The sequence below is a fragment of the Lygodium microphyllum genome, chromosome 20, assembly GCF_053477565.2.
Source record: "Lygodium microphyllum isolate KBCC chromosome 20, Lygodium_microphyllum_v1.1.10, whole genome shotgun sequence".
Lineage (NCBI taxonomy): Eukaryota > Viridiplantae > Streptophyta > Polypodiopsida > Schizaeales > Lygodiaceae > Lygodium > Lygodium microphyllum.
The window spans coordinates 127,936,238-127,948,891 of record NC_141154.1 but is presented as its reverse complement, the minus strand read 5'-3'; the positions used below and the strand labels follow the sequence as shown (position 1 = coordinate 127,948,891).

General features: G+C 46.6%; 1 protein-coding gene across 5 annotated transcripts in view; it reads left to right on the top strand.

Annotated features, from left to right (window-relative positions):
* Positions 1-12,654, top strand: part of LOC148019374 (FMN binding protein) — a 135,163-nt gene that overhangs the window by 109,952 nt on the left and 12,557 nt on the right. For all 5 annotated transcript variants that reach the window (XM_087661019.1, XM_087661017.1, XM_087661016.1 and 2 more), the window contains exons 6-7: positions 11,434-11,499; positions 11,621-11,711. In XM_087661019.1, the coding sequence (XP_087517145.1) occupies positions 11,434-11,499; positions 11,621-11,711 (157 nt within the window). The remainder of the gene's footprint in view (positions 1-11,433; positions 11,500-11,620; positions 11,712-12,654) is intronic.

Genomic DNA, 12,654 nt, shown 5'->3' with positions numbered 1-12,654 from the left:
CTACCGAGAGTAAAAAGTGCCCCAGTGTCCTACTAATCACCGACACTCCCATATGAGCGTAGCCGTAAGTAAGGCGTGAGTCAAATACCCAACAAACCCCCTTGGAGTGAAGAGTGATCAAGAGTACAAGGATCATCCGCCACCAAAGGATATCAAATTTAAAGCATCTCGAAATGCTTCAAATTTGTCACGAGGAAGAGCTTTGGTAAAGATGTCTGCCACATTACTGGTGGTAGGACAATAGACAAGGCTGATATCACCTGCATGTAGCCTCTCTGTGACAAAGTGATAGTGAATCTCAATGTGTTTCGTGCGAGCATGAAACACTGGGTTCCATGCCACTGCAATGGCACTCTGACTGTCAGTGAACAATGGAGTAGGCTCAGTAACAGATACATCCAAATCAGCTAGCAAGCGTCTAAGCCATACGCATTCAACTGTGGTAGTGAAAGCTGCCTTGTATTCAGCTTCACATGACGATGTGGCAACAGTGGATTGTTTCTTGCTAAGCCAAGAAATGCAAGAAGAGCCAAGAAAGAAACAATTACCACTAGTGGAGTGACGTGTATCATAATCACCAGCCCAATCAGAATCACTGTAAGCATGTAACTGTAGTGGTCTCCCCTTGGCATAAAGCAACCCAAGAGAACGAGTACCTTGCAAGTAGCGAAAAACACGCTTGACAGCTTGCCAATGTGACATACGTGTCTGATGCATATACCTGCTCAAAGCTGAAACTGCAAACTGTATGTCCAGCCTAGTATTGCATAGATAGATAAGACATCCAACTGCAGGAGCATATGTATGTATATCAAACAAATCACTGTCATCATGTAATGACAGTTTCAGTCCAGGTTCCATGGGAGTATAAACTGGCTTGCAATCCTGTAAGCCAAACTTCTCAAGAAACTGCCCAATATACCTTGACTGTGATAACCCAATACCTCGAGCATTATGTATGAACTGGATGCCCAAGTAGTAATGCAAAACTCCCAAGTCAGACATGTCAAAAGTTTGCTGCAAATTTTGTTTGAATGCTGAAATCTGATCAGCATGTGTTCCAGTGAGCAAAAGGTCATCAACATAAAGACATAAAATCAGCATAGATCCCCCTTCTTTACATACGTAAAGGGTAGACTCAGATGAGCTGTTTAGAAACCCCTGACCAAGCAAGAAAGCATCTATTTTTTCATGCCAAGCTCTAGGAGCTTGTTTCAAACCATGTAGTGCCTTTTTAAGCTTGCATACCAAATGTTCTGAGCCTTCAACTGCAAAACCAATGGGCTGCTGTACATAAACTTCCTCCTGAAGTTCCCCATGTAAAAATGCAGTCTTGATATCCAGCTGATGTACTGTCCAACCATAATGTGCAGCCAAAGCAATCATAGACCTGATGGTTGTCATACGGGAAGTAGGAGCAAATGTCTCCTCATAATCAATGCTCTTTTTCTGTGCGTAGCCTTTAGCTACCAGCCGTGCCTTGTATTTATCAATGGATCCATCTACTTTTCTTTTCAATTTGTAGATCCATTTCGTTCCAATGGCTTTCTTCCCAAATGGCAAGGACACCAAATCCCAAGTTTGATTGTTAGTAATAGAATCTAATTCAGCTTGCATAGCTGCCATCCAATGCACACTGTGTTGTGCATCCTCATAACATTCAGGCTCTTCATTATCAAAAGTACTTGCTGCCATAATAAACTCCATGGTATGTGCTGAATCATGCAAACGAGTTTGCCTTCTAGTACGACCAGCCATGGGTGCATCCAAAGGACTATCTTGCATAGTCTGCAAATACCATCTAGGTAGCTGTCTAGCATCCTGGCTGTGTGCAAGCTCTTGCTGAATTTCAGTTTCAGCATGATGCTGAATATTCCGATCAGCCAATGGCTGAATTTCTGCACTTTCCATAGGAATAGCTGGCTGAACATTAGGTTCATTTTCTGAACCTCCAGCTGAATCACCAAAAGTAATGGGCAGCAGCCCTTCAAAAACATCACGGGCAGCCTGATATGTGTCCAAACCAGCCAAGGATAATTCTGATTTTTCATCAAAAACAATATCCTTGCTGACAAAAACCTTCTTTGTAACGGGATCATAGAGTCTGTAGCCTTTGCTCTCATTGCTATATCCCATAAAAATGCACTTAACAGCCTTGTTGTCCAATTTTCTTCTAAGTACCTGTGGAATATGGGCATAGGCAAGACACCCAAAGGTACGAAAGTGACCAACAGAAGGTTTATGGCTGTTCCAAGCCTCAAATGGTGTGATGGTCTTCAAGGCTTTGGTAGGGCATCTGTTCAAAATATGGCAAGCACACATGACTGCTTCCATCCAAAAACTATGAGGCAAGCTCTTTGCCTTCAGCATACATCTAGCCATCTCCATGAGTGACCGATTTTTCCTTTGTGCTACCCCATTCTGCTGTGGAGTATAAGCTGTAGTATACTGATGGACTATGCCCTTCTGCTGCAAAAAAGAATTCAGCATAGAGGACATGTATTCCCCCCCTCGGTCCGAACGGAGAGTCTTAATTTTGCAGCCAGACTGATTTTCAACAAGTGCACTGAAAGCCAAAAATGCATCATACACTTCTGACTTCTTTTTCAAACAGTAGACCCAGCAAAAACGTGTAAAGTCATCAATGAATGTCACAAAATAATAACCACCACCCAATGACATGGTCTGCATAGGCCCACAAACATCTGAATGCACCAATTGCAATCTGGTTGTTGCTCTGAAAGCAACATCACGAGGAAATGAGAACCGATGCATTTTCCCCAAAATGCATCCCTCGCATAAGTGCTCAGGAGGTCTCTTCAAGAGAGGTAAGCCATCCAGCATCTGAGTACGCTGCAAGAGCATCAAGCTGCCAAAGTTTACATGCCCCAAACGAGCATGCCATAACTCCGCTTGTACCATAGCAGGAGTAAGAGTGGATGTCAAGTATGCTGACTGATCTACTGAAAGAGCATCCAACTCATATAAACCATGACACAAAGATCCTGTCAAGACCAAAGTCATGCATTCTTTTTCTCTAACCATGCAACGGTCATCATCAAAGGTGACCTGCATACCACAACGTGCCAAAGAAGAAATAGAAAGCAAATTCTTCTTGATTCCAGGCACAAACAAAGCATCCGGCAGGCGGAGAATAGAGCCATCAATGGCTGTGAGCTGAATCTCCCCTATACCATGAACAGGGTATGATGCATTATTGACACACTGTACCGATTTCCCAACGGGAGGTACACTAACTGAAGCAAACAAATCTCTGCGAGATGTAATATGTCTAGAAGCACCACTGTCAAAGAACCAAGTGTCAGCATCCTCTGTAGAGCTAAGTGCTCTATCGGCCCAAGAGATGTCATAACTGCAAGTGTAAAAACAATAGTCCCTGTCCACAACAAAGGACGCGGACTCACTAGCAGTGGAAGGAGTAGTAGAAACAGACATTCCTGACTCCTTCTTCTCTTTGGCAATGCGTTTCCTGCACTCAGTGATATAGTGGCCGGGCTTCTTACAATAATGACATTTTCCTTTCTTTGCTTGCGTCCCCCCTTGTGACTGATTCTGCGATGTGCCCGAAGTGCCAGAACTCTGTGGAGCATTTTTCACCTTGCTGTTCTTGCCTTTCTGTCTTGCCACAAAAGCCTGCTCAGAGACTATAGCATCCACACCACTATTTTTCCGTGTTTGCTCCTCCTCTAGAAGCAAACTAAGCAGCTGAATAAAAGTGAGTGGGTGCTCAGCAATCCTCATGGTGAGGTTCAATGCAGTATGAAAAGACAAGTACGAAGGAGGTAAGGAATTCAAGGTGGTGGATATCAACCGTGCATCCGAAAAATACTCATCTACATTCATGAGCTGCTCCCTCAAGTCCTGAATCTTATTTAAGTGATCCTGCATAGAATCACCTTCATGCATCTTTAGAGTTTCCAACTCTTTCTTCAAGAAAGATATCTGAGTCTCATTCTTTCCTGCAAACATATGCTCCAAAGTCAACCATGCATCTCATGAAGAAGATGCTGAACGGATATGAGGTATGATGGACCGCTGAACTGCCAGAGCAATCAGCAACAAGGCCTGTGCATCACGGGTATCCCAAGCTTTTTGAGCTGCAGTTCTTGGAGGAAGTGGCTGAGGTGGAGCGGACTGAGGTCCCCGTTGTCCACGTGCGCCATGGGGAGGAGGAGTAACGGGAGCTACAACTCCCGGTCGAGCTTCCTCTCCATTGACATAATCCCATAAATTCTTGGCCACTAATACATTCTTCATCATGAATGACCAAAGGGAATAGTTGTTTCCGTCCAGTCTGTCTTCCTTGGATACATACGTAAAGACATCACCTCCCTGATTTGCCATGATGACAAATTTCCCAAGACAAAATGAGCAATGTCAAAGCAGTATGAACTGGAAACCTGCAAATTTTCAAAAATTGCAGCAAACACGTTTCTGCAATTAATGTGCAAGGGCTTACTCTGTCAGAAAACTGTCTTTTAATGCACGCTTCCCAAGGTGCATATAGTGCACTGCAACACTGTTATCTCAAAATCCCCAAAATTTTTGCCAAAATTTCTGTCAAAACAGTCTTTCTGTGACTGTACCAGCAGTTCGAATGCAACTGTCCATAAAATAAACAAAAGCCCCAAAATTTTTGATGATCCAGTCCAGAAATTTGCATGAAATTTATCCCCCACTTGTTCTGTGCTTGCCGCGTGTGAACCTCCTCTTCCAGAACTGTGTTCTGGGCTGAAATTTAAAAAAAAATTGTTTAAAATTTTACCTGACGTGGAGCAGGCTGGCGAGCAGACGCAGGTTGCTGGTCAAATCGTGCAAACGAAATGCAGGTTGCTGACGTGGACACGTGAGAACTGTCGCGAGCTGCAGGTGGGTGTCAAACGGCGGGCAAGGGGGGTTTGTTCCGTGGCAGGACGTCTGGTGGGCGGATTGCGCGTGTTGTGTGGCAGGTTGTTGGGCGAGCGGGCTGCGCAGTGGCAGGTCGTCAGGCGAGCAGGCTGCCTGATGTGGAGCTGACCAACATCTGACGGGCGGACGACAGAGGCGGACAGTCGAACGAAGGCAGCGCTGAGGAACAGCGCGCCTGTCTGCTGACGAGACAGACTGATGAGATTGACGACGGGCAGACTGACTGCTGATGTGGAGCTGGAGCTGGCGTCGCCCTTCAGACTGGTGGCGATTGGCGAACGTGCTGGAGGCAAACGTGCTGGAGCGCCCAGACAAGCTGGCGACCGCCCAGGCAGTTTAGGGAGAACCTGACGGGGACTGGCGTGGACTGCAGACTGCAGGCAGAAGCTGAGTTCAGAGCTGTGCTCTGATACCAAATGTGAGAACAGAGGATCGAGGTACAGCTGGGATTCAGTAGACAGTGTGAGAGTGAGAGACAGAGTTGAAGCACGACACCCAAGAGAATAGATTGAATGAGTGTAACCTGAAAGTACAAAGTACAACCCTTAAACCTTAGGGTTGTAGGGGGTGTTCACACCCGACACACACTAAGTGCCCAAATGTGTGTAACATAAGCACATAAGTACATACGACAATAAGACCATAAGTCTGGGGGAAAAAACCTCTCCTATCGAGAGTAAAAAGTGCCCCAGTGTCCTACTGATCACCGACACTCCCATATGAGCGTAGGCGTAAGTAAGGCGTGAGTCAAATACCCAACAGTATCCCCCTTCCGTGCCCAAAAGGCTGCTGAGGTTCGGAAAGAGAACTCCGAACGCCTATCCTCAAGGCCAGCAATGGCTGCTCACGCGTTCACCTCCTATGCGTGGAGGGTGGGATCCCTTGGTGCCTCCTATAATAATCTCTGCGTGGCTGCAAGGTCTGCCTGGCCTGTATGGCTGCCTATCGGTAGATTCTGCTCGACTCGGCTAGGACCTCTGCAACCTCCTCTACTATATGGTTCCTCTGTCCCACTGTTTAGTTCAAATCTGCTCTATCTATCTCGTCACCTCCTTGCTCCTATAGATTGAGTCAGGGATCCAACAGGATCGTGTGTCTAGGGTGGAAGCTGGGGGATCAAGTGACATGAGAACCCAACATGGTGCCTACCAACTGCTCAATCTAGCCTCCACGAGAGCCTCCCCACTCTCCCACGTTAAACCTGTCCAACCGCTCCAGTAGGACTCCACCTAGCCGCGTGTCTCCCCAAGAGAAGTCCAACGACCTCTCCCTCCTGTGGAAGGCAGGGTCTCTCAAGGCATCGCGTGCTCCTACTGCCAGAAGAAAGACCTCCCATGCCTCCTCCTACTCCCTAGCCATGCCCTGGTAGTTACTGCGTCTGCCCTGCTGGTCCTCTAAAGCCTGCAAGTTGTTGAAGTCTCCTCCAACAATCCAGGAGTCCATCTCTGTGAGTCCATCCGCGATCTCCACCCAGAACCTGCTGCGTGCCTTAACCTCCGCAGGGGCATAGACATTGAGGACTCTAATGCACGAGTCCCCAATATCCAATCTGATCCATAGAATGCTCCCTGCCACTATCGTCCCGTGGTCTTGTACATAGGCGGTGAGACTCGGGCCAATAGAGGTGCATACACCTCCACTCCTGCCGTGGGCACGTATGGCGTCATAGCAGCCAGAAACATCAGAAATGTTTAGAAGTGAAACGTTAGTTCTAAACCTCTATGGAACCCTCTCTTAAACAAAGAATGGCTAATTCATCTTGAGTGACAAGAGTCAATTAAGAATAATACATTATACGTTACATATTCATGATCCATTATTGACTTGTCACTTATGTCAAAGTTAGTCTTTGGATAAGCTATACTACGGTTTAGAACTCAAACATTATGATTCATACATACTATACAAAGAAAACTAAAATTAACATGTAAATAGTCTATCTATAATATGGATTGAGTGAAGTTGTAACATCATGATTCTCATTTTAAAACAATTGATAAAATGTCAAAATCGAGAATGAATTGTAATATATAATAAATAACTCATAAATGAGACTAAAGTCGTATAATATTCAAATCTCAAGACAAGAATAGATACTAGATTGACAAAGTCCAATAACTAAACAAAATTACAAAAAAATCAGTCTCTCATCCAAAATCTTGAACCCTCACGAGTCATTACACATCATCATCATCATGTTTAACATTGCCCAATAGTTTTTGTAAAAAAAAACCATGTTTTGGGTTTCAACTCACCTAAAATTTTATTTTTAAAAAAACACCCACGTTTTTTACTCTTAGAAACATTTCATACTTTAAGAAACATTTCACAAGTTTCGAATTCAAAGGAACGTGTTTCTTAGCTGCTTTGTATGGCGTGCTCCCAGTAAGTGTGCAAGCTACCCGGAAGTATCTTCACTACCCGCTGGGCCTAGGTGGGGGTGAGCTTGTGCTCATGTAACAGTAAGATGTCAATTCGTCCGGCAAGGGCAGATTGCAGCTCTTGCTGTACAATCAACTTCCTGGAACCACGTGCCCCACTATAGTTGAGACTATTCACATTCCAAGATGCAAGGTGTAAGCTCATGGGGAAACCTGTGACTGACCGAACAGGCATCTGTTCAGTGTGGAGGCTGCTGAAGAGGAGGAGAAGCTATGAGGCATGTAAGTACGCTTTGCCGCTAGTCTAGATGGCGAACTCCAGTCCCCTATGGTGGGCCTCGACTGGACCATAGGGGTGATAGATACTCCAGGTGGTACAATCGATGTATCTATCAGCCATGCTGAGAGAGACTCTGTACACTGGTAGAAACGGACTGCCTGTGCCAATGGCCACTCGATCACATCCCTCAGAGCTCTCCACTGTGGGAGGGGGGGCTCGAAAGATGATACTCAAGTATGGAACCTCGGCACTCGCCCCCTAGTTAATGTCCATCATGCAACTAGGCCACTGCTGTGCAAACAGTGCTAGTCTTTCTTTTCCCATCCACTAGGAGATGTGGTCCGCTACCTGACTCTTCAACTCCTCCCCTATCTGTGTAGTCGTCTACTCCCTTGAGTGAGAGGACTGAAGAAAAAAGGCATAGTTTGGTCCATCCGGTGGAGCTAGTAGATGGACCTTGCCCCTCCTTGACTTACGAACCACAAAGATCCCCACGTCTAGAGGTAGTGAAAACTCTCCGCACTCTGCAACTCTTAGTTAGGACCAGGGGCCACTGCAGAAGAACTCCTGTGGCAACAGTTGTGCCTGTCTCGGGAAAGTGTGATGGACGGCAGGGACAGATGAGTTGGTGATTGTATGGGAGGGGGAAGACTACTGGTGCGAGGAGGATGTAGGCATGTGTGGCTCATCACCTCCTATGGGAGGAGGGGGGGTGGGTCACCTGAACCGGGTGTAGATCAGGAGGGGTGCTCAGTAGGGGAGGTAGTGTAGGGGAAGAGGATCAAGGGATGGTGGGATGGGCGGAGGTGCATGGCGGGTGTGGGGGGGGGGGGGGGGGCTGGTGGCCCTGGAAAGGGGGGGGATGTGGGCCAGGGTCAGTGGGGGGGTGAGGGGGGGCATGGGATGTGGGAGGGGGATGGGTGTGGGGGCTGTGGGATCTCGAGTGAGGTAGTCCGTGGTGCGGGTGGTGGATGTGGAGGGCTGCGGTCTTGCCGGGTAGGGAGGGTTGTGGAGTGCTCTGTCGAGGGGGTGTCGCTCGCCCACCAGCTCCTTGCTGACGAGACTGGGTCGAAGTAGCTGGCTGTGCGCCCCCCCCCCCCCCCCCCCTCCCCTGTCGTCTCCCTCTCTGTCGTCTTTGGACACGTGTAAAGCCGTTAGCGTCCACCTGCGGACTTGTCGGCATAACCGCCTTGGCACTGAAATGCGTGCAGACTGCTGTCTGATGCCCAAAGTCGTAGCAGCGCAGGCACTGCCCTGGTTGCCCAGTCACAATGACCTGCTGCCTAAAGGAGTGCCTGCCTCAATCTCTAGGAGTTGTGGGATATTCTTGACCTCTTTCACTGCCACCCGTACCTTTGGGACTCTTGCAGCTATCACTGCATCCGCAAAAGACGCGTGGTGCCGAAGAAACCTGTTGTGGAGTGCAAATGCCTCCACAGTAAAGCCACTGTACCAAGGGACCATATATATGACCCCCTTTGTGGACGCATATGGTGAATTGGCAAGTAACTCGCGAGTTGCGTCTACCGAACTGAGTCGAACCATGAAGATCCCTTGGCCCATTAGGACCGCCTCCACGATCTGTGCTGTGCCGATGCGCATCATGGAGTGAAGCCAGCCCCCAAGCTGGGCCCTGGCTGGGGAATGTCCTACTATCTAACCATAAATCGCTATTTCTTTTAGATCCAGCTCCTTAGCTCGGACGGCTGAGAGATGCTCCTCAGAGAGGATGACGCGCAAGGTGTTTGACTAGGGGGCACTTGTTGAGTGCGCTGCCGTTTGACCATGAAGTTTCCATTGCACGTTTCCATTGCACGTCCCTTCTGAGAGAACTACCAATCACATCATGGTACTATCTACCGGGGGGGGACTGCTGTTTTTGGCAGTGGGAAGGGGGGGGGTGCTTTACACCACTGACGGAGCCGGAACTGAGGCAGCGCGTCGGGGGCGGGGGGGAGGGGGGGGGAGGGGGGAGACGACTCCATTGGAGCAGGGGAGGAAGGACGAATCCTTGGCCGAAAACGTTGGAGCGGGCCGAATCCATTTGGGGGGGGGCGGCCGAGAGCGAGACAGGGTGAAATGTTGGGATAGGGGGTGAAAGACGGCCAACGGGACACAAGCGCGAGCCGTAGGGGCGGGGGACTCAACGTGGGGGGGGGGGGGGGGAGGGGGCGAGTTGTCAGGTTGGGTGCTGGCGATGGCGCGGTCGAGTTGTGGCAGGCGCGATCAGACGGAGCATGGGGTAGCTTGCGACATGACGGGTTGAGCTGAGCTTGCTTATTCACGTCATAAGAGTATACTGTGTTTTGGCTTCATATTCTCGCAAGTTGCACAACTTCTACTTTCGGTTGCATTTGTCCATTTATTCACTCCTACAATGCTTCCAAGAGGGCAGTGCTTTCTTTCAGCAACTGTCTGAGTGGCAGCAAGATTGGAGTCAAGGTTAGAGTTGCCCAATAGGTTTGTGTCCGTCCATCTTTTCATTGAATAACCCCTTGGGAATGACTTGTGCTGTCACAGGATAAGGTTTGTGGAAAGTTTCAACACTTTCAAGTTCAAAGTGGCTAAAACTTGGGCAGGCCAATTAAATCTCAAATTATTGAAATATTAATGGCTGGAAATTTAGTCTAGAGGCTGAATTTTGGATGGGCAGGCTTGCCACTTGGCATGCAGCAATGTTCAGAGCCATGCAAGGGAGGGGGATGCCACTCTTCCATGGGTTGGTTATCTAAGGGCATTACAGGCTTAAACTTTACTGGATCTAGAGAGGATTGTTTGTTTGTCTAGGACAGAGACTGTCCATGACCTCTAATGGTGCATGTTGTTTATCTCGATAATCCTTCAAAGTAGTTTTTGATTATCCCATGTGAAGTAGGACAATATTTCCTCCTATTTCTCCAAAAGAAGACAATGATTTGGTCCTTCAAAGTAGTTTCTACTCCTCCCGGGTAAAGGATGACAATGATTATTTCCTATTGCTCATAATCTTTCTGGATGCTGCAATCTGTCGAGATGAATCCAAGTCATATTTTGGAGTAGCAAGAGGAAGAACTTGGAGAGAGGCCCAAGCCAATCTCTAAAGAGGTAGTGGTATGTCTCTTATATATTGTTGCAGTTTATGAAGTTTGTCCTCCCCTTGTATGCCCTTTCCCAGTCAGTCTCAATCTTTAATGGAGGTGAGCTGCCCAATATGATCCTCATGGTTTAAATTAGATTGTATTTTGCATCTCTGAAAGTGGTCCGTTTGCTGTGTGTGTGTTTAGGAACACAAGGGCTATCTTGCCATTAATTGCTTGATGCATGAAAACAACAGCACTTCTAAAAAATAGATCTATCTTGCCACTGATCTCTTGATGTGTGAGGGACAATATTATTATGCCGAATTGTATTGAAACTTGGATTCTTTTTCCATCCTCTTGATTTCCCTTGGGTGGCCAACTGCTTGAATGAATGAACTTAGGATTGATATAGATTATCTTAGAAATATTGTGGCATTGTTGCTTTATAGAATTGTGGAGGGATAATTTGGCTTAGTGAGAGGTAGCTTGGCCTCAATCTACAAGTCTTCTTATAGGATGTTAAGATAGTAATGCTTTATGTTGGAGTTTCTAGGTCTTGAAATGAAAGGATTTGTACATAAGGGATTTCTCTGTATATCTGGCATGTTTTCCCTATTAAACATCCACTTGGTTGGCATCTCAAGTTTCAAGAAAGGAGTATATCTATGTGTGCACAGAAAAAGTTAAGCTGTGCTCCTTCAAGAAGGCCATGCTGTTTGTGTTGATAATAGTTATCTTGGATTTTAACTTGGTTTTGCATGCGATACTGCCTTTTATGACCAAGGTGCCAGAGGTTGAGGCAAAGAAGGTGCGAGATTTGTATCTTTCCAAGCACCCTGAAGCATTTTGGGTAGGCTCTCAAGTTTCAAAGCTGCTGTTTTTTCTTGAAAGGGGTACATCTTTTTGCTGCAGTTTGATGTGAAGAATTTATTGCCTTTCATTGCTCATATTCACATGTCTCTGTTCTGAAGGTGGACTTTGGTGATTTCAAGTTCTTTCGGATCAAGCCAAAACACGTCCGTTTCTTAACAGGAAGTGCCACTCCTTTTGTTTCTACTGGAGGTCAAAATTTATCCTGACTTTATGCTACCAGTCAAGGGCCAATCATTACAAACATCATATAGTGGAGTGTATTTGATTTTGTCCATTTTCTTGTTGGTCAATCGACTGGAATGCCATTGGTTCTTCTAGAGGCTTTGAGTAGCTTTTAGGAGAGAATAACACAATTTTTATGGTATAGTACCTTGAAAAATCTGAAGGTGCCATTTAGAAGCGCATTTTATCATAGTACACCATATCTTACTTTTCATATGTGACAACCATGCTCCCAAGCTACACATTGAATATCCTTGCTCTCATCAAGCTGCAGGCCATTCTTATTCTTGATTTGCTTGTTCCAAATGACTTTCTATTTATCAATCTTCTTTGGTCATCTTGAGGGCCTCCACTTTGCACCATGTGCAAGGGTTATCAAACATAGAGAAGGCTTCACATAAAGGCTGGGTAAGACTAATATGTGTTTTGGCGAAGATCTATCACAGAGAGGGCCACCATTCTCCACCCATGCATGGTTCACCTCCCTAAAGACCCTTTTGGATAATAAGCTTCTAGATGTGTTGGCATGCATGAGGCCTCAAATCACTAGGTTATCTTTTTTCTGCCCAAGGGAACCTTAGAGAAATTCCCCTTGAGGTGAAAAGCAAAGTACAAATAAGGGCCTGTAGGCTGTAAATGCAATGGTTGTGTGAACAACAATTGGGTGGTCTATAGGGCTAAACCATAGAACGGATTAGGTGAAAGAAGGTGGCAGAATCCCAAATCTGCATGAAAGCATATCTCCTCCTCATCCTCTCAGAGCCACATGCAGCCTCTTCCATCTTCCGCAGAGAGTATGGATAAAATATGTCCAAAATTCTTGAAAGAGCCACATCATGATGTGATCCTATCTCTGCTAGCTGTGATGACTGCAATAAGGATGTCTCCTCTAGAGAAGAGGTCTAAGGAG